At 34.1% G+C, this 18,661-nt stretch overlaps 1 protein-coding gene across 1 annotated transcript; it reads right to left on the bottom strand.

Moving 5' to 3' along the window:
- Positions 1–1,992: 1,992 nt before the first annotated feature.
- Positions 1,993–14,611, bottom strand: angel1 (angel homolog 1 (Drosophila)). The gene is made up of 10 exons (XM_073827473.1): positions 14,596–14,611; positions 13,760–14,497; positions 11,734–11,951; positions 11,587–11,656; positions 8,353–8,783; positions 7,170–7,296; positions 6,972–7,085; positions 6,028–6,058; positions 4,148–4,311; positions 1,993–2,267 (listed from the first exon to the last, which is right to left on the bottom strand). Exons 1-10 carry the CDS (start codon positions 14,609–14,611, stop codon positions 2,137–2,139), a joined length of 2,040 nt encoding a protein of 679 aa, XP_073683574.1. The 3' UTR covers positions 1,993–2,136.
- Positions 14,612–18,661: the final 4,050 nt, after the last annotated feature.

The following is an 18,661-nucleotide window of genomic DNA, read 5'->3' as shown; positions in this document are numbered from 1 at the left end:
TACATTCAGGACTCAGGAGTGATGTCTGCTCCACTAAAATGGTTTTCATTTTAATTTTTTTTGCCTTGATTGTAAATTCTCAAATATAAAGCTTTTCTTTTCATAACTGCGTTAAACAAATGTAACAATGTTTTTTAATTTAAGGGGTGGAGCAGAGCATTTTTTAGACATTTTGAAGAATATATATTTCACCTAAATGTTTGATCATGCAGTTTTTTTTTTGTTTTTTTTTAGAATTGTGCAATTATTCCATAATAGTGCACAAGCCTGACTTCCACAAACATATAAAATATTTTGATTTCAAATCCAAACATTATTGAAAATGCTTTTTCATCATTGTGATTCGTTTTTGTACACAATACAGTCATTTTTCCTAGACGAGTTTAAACGCAGTAAATATAAGCAACACATTAGTCAATGCTTTTCACTTTTGCATTTACTTCTAGATTCATATATTGTTTCTCAAGCGAGTGGCAAAACATTTAACCCGCTTATGTTATCACACAAACATTCTAAACAAAAAAAATCTATATCGACAGAAACGGTCAGTTCCACTATTCTTGTTCAACGCTCATGTTAACTACTGTAGTTACCTACACTGCAAAAAATGCTTTTCTTACGTAGATTTTTTGTCTTGTTTCCAGCCAAAATATCTAAAAAATCTTGAATCAGGAAGGATTTTCTAGAACAGTAAAAATTATCTTGTTTTTAGTAAAAACAAGTCAAAATTAAGTGAGTTTTTGCTTAAAACAAGCAGAATAATCTGCCAATGGGGTAAGAAAAATAATCTTGTTCAAAGCAGACTACTAGATTATTTTTCTTACCCCATTGGCAGATTATTTAGCTTGTTTTAAGCAAAAACTCACCTCATTTTGACTTGTTTTTACTAAAAACAAGACACAAATTTTTACTTGTCTCGAAATTCCTTCCTGATTCAAGAATTTTTAGATATTTTTTCTGGAAAAAAGACAAAAAATCTAAGAAAATCATTTTTTGCAGTGTAATAAGAACAAGAAGCTTATTGTGAAGTTTTCCCAATGATTAAATGGAATTCTTTTTGCCCCAAATCTTGAATTTTGGGTGCATTTGAATGACTTTTAGTGGTGTTTTCACTGCAGCCGCGCTTGAATGACTCTGACCTTCTCTCTGTACTGAAGTGTGCATCTGGCCTTCATTAACATCACTGCAAGAAATGCTTTTCTTACTTAGATTTTTTGTTTGTTTGTTTCCAGCCAAAATATCTAAAAATTCTTAAAACAAGGGGGATTTTCTAGTCAAGTAAAAATTATTTTCGTTTTCAGAAAAAAGTTTTTGCTTAGAACAAGCAAAATAATCTACCAATTGGGTGAGAAAAATTATTTCAAGCAGAAAACAAGATTTTTCTTACCCCATAGTTTCAAGCAAAAGCACTTCATTTTGACTTGTTTTGTCAAAATTATCCTTGTCGATTTAAGCATTTTTTGATATTTTGACTGGAAACAAGACATAATATAAGCATCTTAAATCAAGAAGGATTTTCTAGACCAATAAAAAGTCAAAATGAAGTGAGTTTTTGCTTAGAACAAGCTAAATAATCTGTCAATGGGGTAAGAAAAATAATCCTATTTCAAACAGAAAACAAGATTATTTTTTTCTTACCCCATTGGCAGATTATTGTGCTTGTTTCAATTTAATTTTAATTGTTTTTCTGAAAACAAGGCAATAATTTTTACTCATCTAGAAAATCCTTCTTGATTTAAGATTTTGTAGATATTTTGGCTGGAAACAAGACAGAAAACTAAGCTAGAAAAGCATTTTTTGCAGTGTAGATGCTTGGATGCCATCTTCATTTTCTTATTTTGTGTGCTCAAATAGCAAAAACAACAGCAGCGCATGTAGTTATTTATTTAGCTCTGTTCAAAATATAAACTCAAAACCAAAAGATCATGAATGCATAGAACTGCTTTCTGATGAAATGATCAGGAACATGTCGACCGTAATTGGTGCGTCGTGTTTCCTCGCATCAAACGTCACGCTGGAGGATATCTCACTCTAAATAAAACTAAATACACATCGGACCAAAAATACATATATTTTTTTCTTTCACAATCCAATTATAAGGCCATGAAAATGATAAAGACAAGCCAAATGTTAGGGTCAGACAGCAGGAAGCTGGAGCTTGACGATCAGACTGAGATGATCAGACGGAAAGGTTTCGTTAGGAAGTCCTCGCAGAGACCAGAGATCAGCCTCTGACAGCAGAGACAGACGACCCAGCAGCCTCAGACCTGTTAACAGACACACATTACTGAACCTCACACTAAATACACACTTCTTGAGCAGCAGATTACATGCAACACGCTTTTATGGCTTACACTACCGTTCAAAAGTTCGGGGTCAGTACATTTTTATTGTTTCTTTCTTTTTTTTTCTTTATTAATACTTTTATTCACCAAGGATGTATTAAGTTAATAATTAAAAGTTTATTAAAAGTTAATAATAAATAATTTACATTGTTATAAAAAAAATTATATTTTGAATAAACACTGTACTTTTTAAACCTGTTATTCATGAAAGAATCCTGAAAAAAAAAAAAAAAATCACAGGTTCCAAAAAATATTTGTCAGCACAACTGTTGATATTATCCAACATTGATCATTCTAATAATAAATCAGCATATTAGAATGATTTCTGAAGGATCATGTGACACTTAAGACTGGAGTAACAGCTGATGAAAATTCAGCTTTTCATCACAGGAATAAATTCTATTTGGAAGTATGTTAAAATAAAAAAAACATTATTTTATATTGTAATAACATTTTGCAATATTACTGTTTTTTCTGTATTTTTAATCTAATAAATGCAGCCTTGATGAGCACAAGAGACTTCTTTAAAGACTATTACAAGACCCCAAACTTTTGAAACTTTATTCACTGCAAAAAATGCTTTTTGTACTTAGATTGTTTCCAAATGTCTAAAAATGTTTGTTTTTTCCAAAAAAAAAAAAAAAAAGTCAAAATGAAGTGAGTTTTTGCTTAGAACAAGCTAAATAATCAGCCAGTGGGGTAAGAAAAAACAAACTTATTTCAAACAGAAAACAAGATTATTTTTTATTTTTATTTCCCATTGGCAGATTATTGTTCTTGTTTCAAGCAAAAACGCATTGAATTTTGACTTGTTTTTACTGAAAACAAGAAAAAAAAATGACTTGACAAGAAAATCCTTCTTTTTTTTTTAGAATTTGTAGATATTTTGGCTGGAAACAAGACAAAAAAAATCTAAGTAAGAAAATCATTTTTTGCAGTGTAATAAATTCTGCTGCTTAATATAAATCCGTTTTACAGATGAAAAAGCAGACACTGATATAAAATCATGTAAATATCAGTGTTCGCTCTACATCTCTAATAATATGTCTAAGTAAGACCGGATTGAAATGATCCAAACATATAATGCAATGCAATCCAATGATGATCGAGAGATGAACAAATAAACATTCCTTAAAAGATGCAATGTTTTGATCCTTCCTCCACTGAGCTTTAACAATTTAAATGTAAAGGCGACACCAATATCAAATATTTATTTGAAAAACTTTTGTATTTTTATTTTTTGAATACAGTTTTGATACTTTTGGAGCCTTGGTGTCGACTTTACATTTAAATTGTTCTATGTTTTTCAGTCGAGCACCAAAAAAAGTGGGTGCCTTTATTTGCTTTTTGTCCACTAAGCTTGAACAATTAATCTTTTACCGTTTTAATAGCAAAACAATTGAAGGATAATTACATACAGATGTTTGATTCATTGATACTTTATCACAAATTTTATACTTTCTGCTTTCTTGTTAATTTTAAAGTTTTTGTTTTGTTTTGTTTTGTAATTTTTATTTTTCTTCTTATTTTTTTGTTTATTAAAAAATGGGTAAAAATTATTTTTATATCAGCTGTTTTCAATCAGTCAATAACATTTATTTATTCAGCGCTTTTAACAATACGGTTTGTGTCAAAGCAACTTTACAGTATAGTGCAAAAAAAAGTTTTTACTATACTAACCCTGGTTTGATCTCACAATCAAGATGGGACCAAAAAGTTGAGGTGCTGCAGATATTTGCAGCATTTAAACGAGCTGATGTTGACACTCTGAGGTCAAGCTGATAAAGCTAGATAAACCTCACCTTCAGCCGCAGCGGAGCCGGTCCTGTGGGTGGAGTAGAAGATGTGGTCCACCATCGCCGCTCCTTCAGAGTTGAGAGTGCTGACCACAGCCGTGTGCGCGTCGGGCCGGACAGGACTGTACGCCGGCGTCAGGTTCAGCGTGTGACGTAACGTGTGTCCGAACCTGCCAAACACCAGCAGATCTGACGTGAGGAACCTCACAGAACTCTCCAGAAGCGCTGCTGCAGGACACTCAATCATCTCACAGCGGCCTCTACATCTTCTCCACTGACTTTCATCACAATAAAGATTTCTGAGCTTTGACGCAAACCAACCAGGTGAAGACACTACACGTTTCAAAGCTACTTAACCATTGACTTCAAATGTAACTGATTTACAAACAACACTACAAAACTAACTTCCTCACTAGAGACCACTAATTAGACGAATAAAAAACAATGTAACTGTGACCCTGGACCACAAAACTTAAGTACACTGCAAAAAATGCTTTTCTAGCTTAGATTTTTTGTCTTGATTCCAGCCAAAATATCCAAAAATTCTTAAATCAAGAAGTAAAAATTATTTTCTTGTTTTCAGAAAAAAACAAGTCAAAATGAAGTGAGTTTTTGCTTAGAACAAGCCAAAAAATCTGCCAATGGGGTAAGAATTTTTTTTTTATTTCAAACAGAAAACAAGATTATTTTTCTTACCCCATTGGCAGATAATTTTGCTTGTTTCAAGCAAAAATGTACTTCATTTTGACTTTTTTTTCTGAAAACAAGACGATTTTTACTCATCTAGAAAATCCTTCTTGATTTAAGAATTTTTGGATATTTTGGCTGGAAACAAGACAAAAAATCTAAGCTAGAAAAGCATTTTTTGCAGTGAAGCACGAGTATATTTGTAGCCAAAATATCAAAAGATTCTTAAATCAAGAAGGATTTTCTAGACAAGCAAAAAAACAATAATCTTGAAACAAGCTAAATAATCTGCCATGGGGTAAGAAAAATAATCGTTTTCTGTTTGAAATAACATTTTTTTTTTGCTTACCCCTATGACACTAACAAAACTCACTTAATTTTGCCTTTTTTCTAAAAACAAGACAAGTTTTACTCTTCTAGAAAATCCTTCTTGATTTAAGAATTTTTGGATATTTTGGCTGGAATCAAGACAAAAAAAATCTAAGCTAGAAAAGCATTTTTTGCAGTGTAGCACGAGTATATTTGTAGCCAAAATATCAAAAGATTCTTAAATCAAGAAGGATTTTCTAGACAAGTAAAAATTATTTTCTAGTTTTCAGAAAAAAACAATAATCTTGAAACAAGCTAAATAATCTGCCATGGGGTAAGAAAAATAATCGTTTTCTGTTTGAAATAACATTTTTTTTTTTTTGCTTACCCCTGTGACACTAACAAAACTCACTTAATTTTGCCTTTTTTCTGAAAAGAAAATAATTTTTACTTGTCTAGAAAATCCTTCTTGATTTAAGAATTTAGATATTTTGGCTGGAAACAAGACAAAATCTAAGTAAGAAAGGCATTTTTTGCAGTGTATGCCAAAAATCATTAAGTAAAGATAATGTTCTGTAAATTTCCTAGCGTAAATATATCAAAACTTAATATCAATTAGTAATATGCATTGCTAAGAACTTCATTTGGACAAATTTAAAGGCAATTTTCTCAGTATTTTGATTCTTTTGCACCCTCAGATTGCAGATTTTCAGATAGTTGCATCTTGGCCAAATATTGTGCTATCCTAACAAGCTCATTTATTAAGCTCTTAGATGACGTATAAATCTCAGTTTAAACCTCATGACTGCTTTTGTGGTCCAGGGTCACAATTTATAGTTTATTGCCAAATATCTTCTGTGTATGTTAAACCTGAACACCAGCTAACTCACCTTGAATTGAACATTTCCATGTCATCTGGGTCTGTAAAAAACAGTATATTTTAGAAATATATTTCAGGAAGCAAATGTGACACATTCACAAGTCTCTGTGAGATTCAGCCATTTGCAAGATGCTAATTTGAAAAATAAAATTCAAACTAAAGGTTTAGAAACTGCTAGTTAGCTTGTATTTAACTCAGAACTTGCACCATTTTCTCTTAAAACAGAATGCATCTAGAAAGTTATAAGCGCTGCGTGAAATAATAAATAGTCAAATAGTATGACATTTGCCTTCAATGATCTGCAAACAATTCAAACCATCAGTCTAATTTTATCCTGTTTTCTTCTGTGTCATGAAACTAAATGGACAACATCATGGAATAACATTGATTTACTAACAGCTTGCGCCAGTGCACTGCAAAAAATGCTTTTCTAGCTTAGATTTGTTGTCTTGTTTCCAGTCAAAATATCGAAAAATTCTTAAATCAAAAAGGATTTTCTAGATGAGTAAAAATTATTGTCTTGTTTTCATAAAAACAAGTCAAAATTAAGTACATTTTTGCTTGAAACAAGCAAAATAATCTGCCAATGGGGTAAGAAAAATAATCTTTTCTGTTTGAAATAAGATTTTTGTTCTTACCCCATTGGCAGATTTTATGGCTTGTTCTAAGCAAAAACTCACTTCATTTTGACTTGTTTTTTCTGAAAAGAAGAAACCAATTTTTACTTCTTGATTTAAGATTTTTTTTATATTTTGGCTGGAAACAAGACAAAAAATCTAAGCTAGAAAAGCATTTTCTGCAGTGTGCAAACCATCTTTTGGCGGTGAAATAGTACTGTCAGGATTTACTAAAGATGTGCAGTGAAGAATTAGGTGCGGACACAGTTATTTTTGCGCCTGACCTTGCCGAACATGCATTTGTAGGAGTTTCTCTTTCAGAGAGTAAATCTCTCACCTGGTTTTTTGTCAGTGACTCCTGGTATGAGCTCCAGATCAGCGGGCCGCACGCACGCCGCCGGACGGTATCGCAGCTGACACAGAAACTCAGCGCTGTACTGCCGATTCTCTACTGCAAACACACAGTTAAGAGCTCAATTAAACACACGCATGCTGCCAATCCAAAGCGACGAGTGAAGCGTGAGCTGGCGCTGACCTGAAGCTGCGGTCTGGGTTTCAGTCCTGTACTGACAGCCGTCGCTGATGCCGAGGCTGCTGGGCCACAACGGGGCGAAAAGCCTTCTGTGATGGACTTTATACGACAAATCCACCTGACCCGAAACCTGCAAGAGCACATGATCCAATCACAAACACAACACAACCCAAATACAACACTAAGACTGGGAAAACCGAAATGTAGGATTGGCGTCCTGCTGTCATACAGTGAGGAAAAAGGCATACGTTAAACATACAATGCTGATTTTGTACGTTTGCCCACTGACAAAGAAATGATCAGCCTATCATTTTAATGGTAGGTTTATTTGAACAGTGACAGACAAAATAACAACTAAAAAATCCAGTAAAATGCTTTTCAAAAAAGTTATCAATTGATTTGCATTTTATTAAAGGGGTCATCGGATGGCCATTTTCCACAAGTTCATTTGATTCTTTAGGGTCTTAATGAAAATGCTTTGGTTAAAAATTCTCAATAGTAGTGTGAAAAAACACCCTTTTATCTTGTCAATATCAGCTCTGTAAAAAAATCAACTAATTTTATCGCATGGCCCTTTAAATGCAAATGAGCTCTGCTTGCCCCGCCCCTCTCTGATGTGGGATGATGAGCTGTAATGTTTACTTTAGCTGTATTTAGCCACTTTATCGGTAAAACTTGCCAAGAAGCACATTATTAATTATTAAGGCCATTTGCAAAGATGCATAAAAAACCCTTATCCTCAGTTCTGCTGTGGGTGAAGCTGCATCAGGAATGAATTACATGAACATAGACGCATATGTAGATCGGGATCGGCACTTTCCTTTTAAAAACGAAAGTAATGTTAATCCTCTGTGTCTTCAGCGGCTCAGATGTCAGGAGTAAATGAGGACTGCTGTGTTCATTATTACATCCAACAACAGAACACCTCAATCGCTCAATTAGAGTCACACAATGGCGATCGTATTCGGACTGTTTCAGCTCAGTGAGGGCGGGGCTAAGGTAAGGCGCTCATGTCAATCAACTATCGTGGGAGGGGCCTCTCTCTGTGTGTCATGTAAAAGTGAGTTTTGCATCCAATGGCTCCTTTAAAATGATAGACTGATCATTTCTTTGTCAGTGGGCAAATGTACAAAATCAGCAGGAGATCAAATATTTTTCCGCTCACTGTATAAGACGGGTCACTCACCATCCAGGCAGGTAACCCGTGGTAGTAAAGCTGTCCGGTGGTGATGAGATTCCACAGAGGGCTGTTGGGTAAAGCGTTAAAGTCCCCACATAAAACCACCTCACAGCGTCTTCCTTCACTCCTGCATTTCTTGATCATGACGTCGATCTGGGCGAACACGATGGCCAGCTGGGCGAGCTTCACGTCTCCTCTCCCGGGGTTGAACAGCAGGTGTGTGTTGGCCACACAGACGGGGCTGAAGGCTTCGTTCTGTCCTGCCGTCGGCTGGAGGAGCAGCACGATGCCCACGTTGTCACGATCCAGCAACTCGCAGTCCGGTCGCCGAAACTCCAGGAGGCTGACGGAAAGCTGGGTAAAGCGGTCGCTGTGATAACACACCGCACAGCCGTCTGTTTTGGTACCGGTGCGACGTTTGTAGATGCAAGTGTAATCTGGGTAAAAAAAAAGTTCAATTGTTAATTGTTATAAACAGAAAACAACATTTGAACAAATCTGCAAATTCACAACTTGTCATGAAAAGTGTTGGGGAAAGTTAACTTACTTTTAAAAGTAATGCATTGCAATATTGAGTTACTCCCTTAAAAAGTAACTAATTACATTACTTAGTTTAGCTTTTTATGGAAAGTAATGCGTTGTTACTTTTGCGTTACTTTTTAACTCTGGGCAGGGCTTGCTTGTTTGTTTTTAATATAAAAAGTTCTATTTTTGTCAAATGTAAAAGCCTCTTCACAGCAAAAGCCTCAGGCTTAGAGAAAAGTAAATCTCCGTCTGTACAGTAGACTGCAGAAGAACAAATGTCAACTCTTCAGCAATAAAAAAAGAAAACAAATGTTAGATTATCTTGAGTAATTTTTGCTTATTAGTATGGATGAATTGGATCATCGAAGGTCGGCAGCAAAGACATCGGTTAATAAAATGGGATTAAATACATAAAGGATATTTGTATCATTTAACATTTAATTATCACAGGTTTGTGCTGAATTTCAGTGTTTTTGTTCATTTTGAAGAACACTGTATCTGTTTTTTAGTGAGTGAGATGAATTAATGCATGTTCACATTTATTCTAGAACTAAAGTAACATCTTACAATTTCTCTCAACATGGGGACAGGAGAGCTTTTAATCAATAAATGTGGGGAATATAACTGGCGTTACTTAAAAAAGTAACTCAGAAATTTTCTTTTCAATTAAAAAGTAATGCGTTACTTTACTAGTTACTTGGAAAAAGTAATATTTTTACATAACTTGCATTACTTGTAATGCGTTACCCCTACACTGCATACATTACATACTCATATAAAGTAGAGATGCACCGATTGCAATTTTCTTGGCCAATTCCGATTTTTCAGTAAGTGTGACCTGCCGATTCCGATTTTTGCATATTCCGATTTTTTTTAAGAACTGTAATGAAAGCAAGGGCCTATACAGAAATATTTTCTTTAATTAAATTTATTTTATAATAAAATACATTTTTAAACATTACAGGATCTTCTTACAACAAAATAACTTTAACAACAAAATAAAGTGCTTTGTGCCGTTGAAAAAGGTATAAAATTAGTTCCTGTAACTAACATATATAGTTATACTAGCAAAAATCTTTTCCTCAATGTTTTTTTTAATTTTATAATAAAAGAAATGTATAAACATTACAGCATCTCCTCATATTAAAATAACTTTAACAAAATAAAAAGCTCTGAGCCTTGAAAACATTAGAAATAAAATATAAGTAACAAAGCAGGCATACAAAAATCTACTTTTCTTCAATTAATTTTATATGGATTTTTTTTTAAAAACATTAATTACAGGATCATCTCACAACAATAACTTATAACAAAAAGTGCACTGTGTCTTTAAACAGTAATAAATACCAATGCTAGTACTAAATGCTATTACTTGAGCATTAATAGCAAATGTTTCTTGATAAAGAGAAGCATTTCTGCCTTGTCACCAGTTAATCCAGCGGTACTACACTTCGTAACATTCATTCACATATTTGAGCTATACTCCACCGCATACAGCGTCTTCACACACAGATGATATTTACTAGAGAGGTGTAACATAAATGCATCTGTAAATAAATACAAATTAAATTCACGTTGAGCACACTTTAATTACCTTCAAATGGAACATATATGCTCGCTTTGAACTATTAGTGTGTGCAGACGCTGTATGCATGGTTGTTCCCTCACGTTGTATTTTGGCCTTATAAACGTTACAAACTGCGATCTTTGTGTAATCTTCACTCACACCAAAGACATGTTTACACACGACTGTGAGTGCGCTCGTGGCTGTGACGTAATTGCATGCACCGATGGCAATAAAAGGATCGACAAAAAATCGGCCGATTCCGATCACTAGCCGATCAATCGGTGTATCTCTAATATAAAGCAATATATACTATATAGCAAATCTAAACTGCTTAATTGCTTGTATTGTTGCAAAATGTGAACTATATCATTGCCCAATTAGACTTGACTTGTTTATGTCTGCACACTGGGTCATTCATTTCATTTTGCATTAATTTTGTCATTATCCTTTCCACTGTACATCTTACAATTGGGTCTGATGTTCATATAAAATTATCGTATGACCTAGAAAACGTCTAGCGCACCAATCAAATGGACTGTTATGACGCTGTGACCAGTGTAGCTGTAACACATTACAAGTAACACAACAATATTACTTTTTCCAAGTAACTAAAGTAACGCATTACTTTTTAATTGACAAGAAAATATCAGTTACTTTTTTAAATAAGTAACGCCAGTTATATTTCCCCCATTTATTGATTAAAAGCTCTCCTGTCCCCATGTTGAGAGAAATTGTGAGTAAGATGTTACTTTAGTTCTAGAATAAATGTGAACATGCATTCATTTATATTGCTCACTAAAACAACAGATACATTGTTCCTCAGAATTAATTTTCTTTTTTTTCTGCTGAAGAGTTACAAACTTACTTTTCTCTAAGCCTGAGGCTTCTGGTGTGAAAAGGCTTGTACATTTGCAAAAAATACAACTTTTTAAATTAAAAACAAACAAGCAAGCCCTGCCCAGATTTAAAAAGTAACGCAAAAGTAACGTAACGCATTACTTTCCATAAAATGTAACTCAGTAACGTAATTAGTTACTTTTAAGGGAGTAACTCAATATTGTAGTGCATTACTTTTAAAAGTAACTTCCCCCAACACTGACTGTTACAATGCCCAACGTATAAATCAAATACAATGTTCAGTTCCTCACCCATGTCAGTCAGGACAGGATAGATCTGCTCTAGGAAGTGGTCTTCTTGAACTTCCTGTAGACAAATAATCTGTACAAACGAGGAAATGATGATTTTAGAATCAACAGCAGTTATAAGTCTATGTTTTGGGTTGTGCATCTCCTTACGTCAGGTTCCCAGATCTGGAGCTCCTTCAGGATGATCCGGAGCCGCTGGTCCCACAATAACACTTCCTCCGGACAGTGAGTGTACAGCTGTGGATTCGCTTCCAGAAGATCCTGAGCCAGGATGTTATAAGACATGATGCTGAAGTCAAACACAGCAGCTGTGTCCGCACAGACGTCAGTGTGGGTTTCACTAAGGTCCTCCCACACACGCCACATCACTTTGATAGAGAAAAAAATGACTTTAATGGAAGACAAGGCAGTCAAAACAATTATATAGCATCTGATGTCTATGTGTACACTGCAAAAAATGCTTTTCTTGCTTGGATTTCTTTGTCGTGTTTGCAGTCAAAATATCTAAAATTTTCTAGACAAGACAAAATTATTTTCTTGTTTTCAGAAAAAAGTCAAAACTAAGTGAGTTTTTGCTTAGAACTAGTGCCGATGGGGCAAGAAAAATAATCTTATTTCAAACAGAAAACAAGATTATTTTTCTTACCTCATTAGCAGATTATTTAGCTTGTTTCAAGCAAAAACTGACTTAATTCTGAAAACAAGACAATAATTTTTACTCGTCTAGAAAATCCTTATTCATTTAAGAATTTTTTAATATTTTGACTGAAACAAGACAAAAAAGTAAGTAAGGCAGCAGTGCAGTGTACAGTTCTGTGCAAAAGTTTTAGACCACTAGTATTTACAGCAGCTAAAAATGGTTTTAAGGCAGTAATTTCTATCTTTTGCTGTAGTGAGTCAGTAGGAAATATCAGTTTACATTTCCAAATATTCATTTTGCCATTAATTGTAATAATCCAGTGAGATTTTTGTTTGCACAAGGAGTCTGACCACAGCCAGTGCTCCACACAGAGATCTGATCTCCTCATTATCATCGTCCAGTCCGTCTGGAATCACATTAGGGCTGGGCGATTAATCGAAAAATAATCGAAATCGACATTCAGAACCTATAATCGATCAAATTTTCCAAAATCAAAATCCGCTCCGTTATGTTACGTTATTCCGACGACATGTCGATGGAGAGCTTAAACAGTATATATACAAAAGTATTTACAGGATATACAAGACTAATTTTATTTAGAAGAGATACTGCTTATTTTCTACTTTTAATATGAAAAACATTGAAAATAATTTATTTTGTTTCCAAAAGTGGAAGTTATTTATTTTCACTAATTTAAGAAAAATGTGACTTTTCGTTTTAAGCAATGTGTGCTTTAATTTCCGTTGTTCAACACTGATGTTCAATAAATAATCATAGATAGTAGATATCAGTTATTTTAAAATCAAGTAATGCACCCTTCATTCAAAAATCTCTCACTTGTAATATGAGCATATTTACTGTACAAAACATGTCAGTGAACTATGAGGGCAAAAAAATAAATATTATATAAATATAATTAAATATAATTTTATTAATAAATAAAATAATCGTTCATTAATCGTAATCGAGTTAAAATGTTCAATTAATCGAGATTTTGAAGGTAGGCCAAATCGCCCAGCCCTAAATCACACGAAGAAACACAACAAACTGAGACAGACTAAATCCAGACTAAAACTGTGGCAACGTCTCCAAGATGCTTCAAGAAACCTATCTGCAAAGCTACAGTACTTTAGTAAGTTTTAGGCGCTTGTGTAAAAACGATGTAAAATGAGGATGCTGTCAAAAATAATGTCATAAATAGATCATAAATATCAAAATTAAATCAACATCTGCTGTGACCATCCTTTGTGTTTAAAGCAGCTTTTGTCTTAGGTACATTTGCTTATAGTTTTTCAGGTCTCTTGAAGCATCTTGGAGATCACTCAGACTCCTTGTGCAATCAAAAATCTCACTGGATTATTACAATTTATGGCAAAATGAATATTTGGAAATGTAAACTGACATTTCCTACTGACACACCACAGCAAAGGATCGAAATCACTGACTTAAAACCATTTTTAGCTGCTGAAAATACTAGTGGTCTAAAACTTTTGCACAGTGCAGTATTTGTTTGTAGAGTAAATCCGTGATTCCCACCTTCAATGCTGTCATCGTCCTGAAGCGCAGGATAGTAGCTGACGTCAGGAAACTGCACATAAGGGCAATAACGCATCTGTGACAGGCCGAGGCCTACGGGAAAATGCCAGCCGACGCCAGGCTCCGCCGGAGTCCGAACCTGCTCAGAGTCTGCAAGCAAAGCCACCAAATCAAACACCGGGCTGCCCATAGCTTCGTACCCAGCGTCAGAATCAAACCCCAGGAAGACATCAGCGCTGGGATGAGCGAGTCCATCTGACACGGATATATCCACCTCAGGGTCTTCACATACAACTGCTTCTGCACGTGCATCAAGCTGGCTGAATGCAGACGGCATACCATCAATGTCTGAGTGGCTCTGAAACTCAATGTTGGGAAACGCAGACTCGTTCATCACAGGATCTCCGTCGTATGTTACTTCTAAACACTCGAGCGCTGATTCGGGGAGGTTTGTGTCACTGATGGAGTGTTGGTGGTCAGGAGCTTCCATCTGACTGACGTAACCCAGTGATTTGTGTATGTCTTCGTGCATCTCTGGTGTCTTTTTCAGCTCACTGACGTCCGGTAGATCTGCCAGTGCTCCGTGAGGACTCTCGGTGTCCGTGTGATCTGGATCTGTGTTTTCTGTGCTGTTCCACTGCAGTAACAGGCCTGTCTGCTGCTGTCCAGAAAGAGCACCGCCACCATCCCAAACCTCTTTGCCATTAACGTACACAGACGGTGCCTTACGCCACAATTCTGTGGAGAACCAAGTGGAGAAAGTGATTAGGAAATATTCTGAAATTACTGGCACTGAAAAAAGCATGTTAAAAAAGTCGACTCCATCTCCACTGCACTTCTGACACACGACATCCCGAACAAAATCCTGTTTCTGAACTGTGATGAGTTTACGTGAGTTGCTCAATGAAAACAGTGTCAGGGGCTAGTTGTCACATGGTCAAGTTGGCATAATCGAAGGTTTTTAAAAAATAAAAATAAAATGAAAAGTCATATGGCAGATCTTTCGGTGTGGTTTGTAGGTTGCTTTCAAACGCTTTGATCTAAAAAAAAAAAAAAAGAAACATGTCATTAATTAGGTTAAGGCTGTGTGATTTTGGGAAAAAAACTTCTAATTGCATTATTTTTTATAATTTAGTTTGACAGAAAACCACAGTTAGCCCTTAAAGCTTCTGTTTTGTTGGGGGTTTTTTGTGTGTGTTCATAAGCACTTGCCATTAAACGTTTGTGAAGATGGTAGGTGCATGTTTTGTTCTTAGATGCATGTTAAAGTGAAGATTGTTTTGAAATGTCATATGTGCGCCTGGACCACAAAACCAGTCTTAAGTAGCAATTAGGTCAAGATTATCGATTTTTCTTTTATTCCAAAAATCATTAGGAAGTAAAGATCATGTCCCATGAAGATATTTTGTAAATTTTCTACCGTAAATATAGCTAAACTTACTTTTTGATTAGTATTATGCATTGCTAAGAACTTGTGATTTTCTTAATATTTAGATTTTTTTGCACCCTCAGATTCCAGATTTTCAAATAGTTGTATCTCGGCCAAATATTGTCCAGCCTAACAAACCATACATCAATGGAAAGCTTATTTATTCGGCTTATTTATTCGAAAACATTTTACCCTTGTGACTGATTTTGTGGTCCAGGGTTACGTATGTTTTTCAATTATATCACAATCTATTAAATGGGCCAAAATCCCTCCTGCAGTGTGTGCAAACCTGGTGAAGAACTACAGGAACCCTTTGACCCCTGTAATTGTTAACAAAGGCTTCTGTACTAAATATTAATATTTTTTGACTCCAGTGATCAAATACTTATTTGACACAGTAATTCACAAATAAATTGTTTAAAAAATCATACAATGTGATTTCCGGATTTTTATTTTTAGATTCTGTCTCTCACAGTGGAAATGCACCTATGCTGAAAATTGTAGACCCCTCCATGATTTCTAAGTAAGAGAACTTGCAAAATCACAGGGTGATCCAATACTTATTGACCTCACTGTATAGAAAAATCATGTAAAACCATTTTACCCTAATGACCGATTTTGCGGTCCAGGTCACACAAAGCTCAATATGTTGTTGAATGGCAGGTCCCGATTATAATAACTGTGTAAAATCAATATAGTTTAATTGTTTTGTTGTTGTTTTGGTATTGTTCTTTTTAACAGGACCAATGGGCATATTTAAGAGGAGACACTGCAGGCAAAAACACTGTTTGAGATTTTCGGCGTTTTGTTTTTTAATAAAGTGTTATTTTTTCATATTAGTGGTAAGAAAACATCAAAGTGTTTCTTTGGTGGCACTTGTGCTCAATAGATTTCAATTAAAATCCATATTTTTAAAGGCCAAGAGTTTCTTCTCCTACACTGAGATATAAATCTCACTTACGCACACCACACTTTTCATTTTTATTCCTGTCTATATTCTAAAGGTTTTTACAGAGGGATTTGTTCAGATATAATTTGCTTGATTTTACATTTTATTCACCCAAAAAAACTATTAAAAAAAAAACTATATTGTTTTGTGCATTTTCTGAATTATGGAGTGACAAAATGAGAAACCCAAAATGACCTCTGTAAAAATATTTGACTCTAATATGTAAAAAAAAACATTTTTGAAGTTTTGAAATTAGATTTCTGTGCTAGAAATGTATGCAAATTAGCGCATGTTTTATTAACCAATGCCTCATTTGCATATTTAACCCTAATATTTTAGAAAACTTGGATCAATTATTAATGGATAAATAAGGTCAACTATTAGTTATTATTTCAGCCTATTCATCTGCAGTGTCTCGCCTTAATTCGCTTTTGTTTATGTTGTTGTCAAGAAGGTAATATGTGTTTTCTGTCAATATACAAAAATAAGCTGTGACAACTAGCCCCGGTCTATCCCTACACCAGCGTACCATGGTATTACCATCCAAAAACACCATCACTGCACCAGATGGGATAACAGGGAAACTAATCGATTGTCTGGTTTGTCAGCATTAATCGGAATTGAACTGACCGTTGGCCTTTACAACACATTTTACGACTCCACAGATGTGTTTCAGTGAGTCTTAGGTCTGACAGCTGCTTTATTTGGGCTCAGAGTCAGACACACGTGCACGTGCTGCGCGCACACCGCGACATCAACAGCCGACTAATGCAGCGAAACGCCGTGAACTTCTTACCTGAAACTCTACCGATGAGTCTCGAGAGCGGATACAGCACGAAAAACATCACACTCACGATCATGATTACCGGAGGACGGCGAACCAACTTTATTGATTCACAACACTGAACGCGAGGGGGCGTTAACAACGTGACGACACACGCAGCGGGATGACGTCACGCCCAACCGTCATCTCATTACAATTGTTTACAAATAAGACACATTTATTAGATTACTATTTTATAAAAAATAGAGCTCTAAAGCCTAGAGGGATTTTATTTTATTTATTTATTTATTTATTTATTTATTTATTTATTTATTTATTTATTTTTGGAATGTTTGCTGCACAGATATTGTGTGGAAAAAAGCTTGCTCCAATTTCGATTTTGTATATCTAATACATTCGAAAATCCTACATAATATTTCTGTCAAAATTTATGGATATTGATGAAAACTGCTTTTTTTTTTATTTTTTTGAGTTAACCAGTAAAAATTGTTGCATCTTTTTTTTATGAATGCCAATATTCAAAAAGGCAAGAGTTATCTTTGTTTAAAGGTTTTTATGATTGATTTTCATTCATTTATAGTTTCTCTTCAATGCATCGATAGTAAAAAATGTAAAGATACAATTGTATTTTCTAAAGAGTTAAAGTTGATTGAAAAGTGAAATTACGTTGTGATTTGGAATATTGAAATTTGGTTGTATTCAACTTTTTTTTTGTCAAATTGTATCTTTGTATATATATATATATCTAAAATGTAAATTGTAAACACTGTATTTCCTTTTTTTGTTGTTATTTTATTTTATTTGGATGTCTTGTTATATTTATATATGTTTTTGATTGTAGTTTGTAAAATAATAAAAAATTGTTTAAAAATAAGATTTTTTGGGTCTTCTTTATTTGGTAATATTTCTAGGGTTAAAGCATGAAACAAAGTTTTGTATCAATAACAAAATTAAGGAAGTGTCTTACAAAATACTTCATAGAATTTATCCTGCTAAGCGTGTTTTTAAGATGCGTAAGCGTAATATTTCATACACCTGTGAATTTTGGTCAAGAAAACCATTTTGCATCTTTTTTTCATTGTATTTATTCAAGATTATTTTGGAAAGATGTGGAATTCTATATGAACAGAACGATGGAATGTATGATAGAAATTTGTATATTTGATTTGAGTGCTTTTTTATACAGAAAATAAAAGGTTGAATTGTAAAGAGCAACATATTATACATTTGTTTATTTTAATAGGAAAATTCCATATACATAAGAAAAAGTGGGCTCAGCGTAAACCAAATTTTTCTCATTTTATTAATGACTTTAAATTGTATGTAAATCTCTTGGAACAAACAAAAAAACAAAAAAGCACTTAAAACTTGTAATGCTCTAAAACATTGAAATTTATGTCATTTAATTTCTTTCTTTTTTCTATTTTGTTTCTTTTTTTTCTCTGACAGCTAATGTTAATTTGATATACCTCTTGTTCTTGTGGCATTGAATTAATAAAAATAAATAAATAAATAAATAAATAATTGTTTACAAATATTCGTAAAATATTTCTTACAAAGAGAAAGATTACTCCAAGAGGGAAATTCTACTGGGGTTCCTTTATAACAAATATTAATTGGATAAAGGCCTGGCTATTTCGTATAACTAATAAGGTTATGGAGATTCATTATAAAATTCTTCATAAAATGTATCCCGTTAATTTGTCTATTTCTAAATATTCTGATGTTGATGAGTCTTGT

The sequence above is a fragment of the Garra rufa genome, chromosome 21, assembly GCF_049309525.1.
Source record: "Garra rufa chromosome 21, GarRuf1.0, whole genome shotgun sequence".
Classification (NCBI taxonomy): domain Eukaryota; kingdom Metazoa; phylum Chordata; class Actinopteri; order Cypriniformes; family Cyprinidae; genus Garra; species Garra rufa.
Note: the sequence above shows the minus strand (reverse complement) of the source record. Positions and strands in the feature narration are given on the sequence as shown.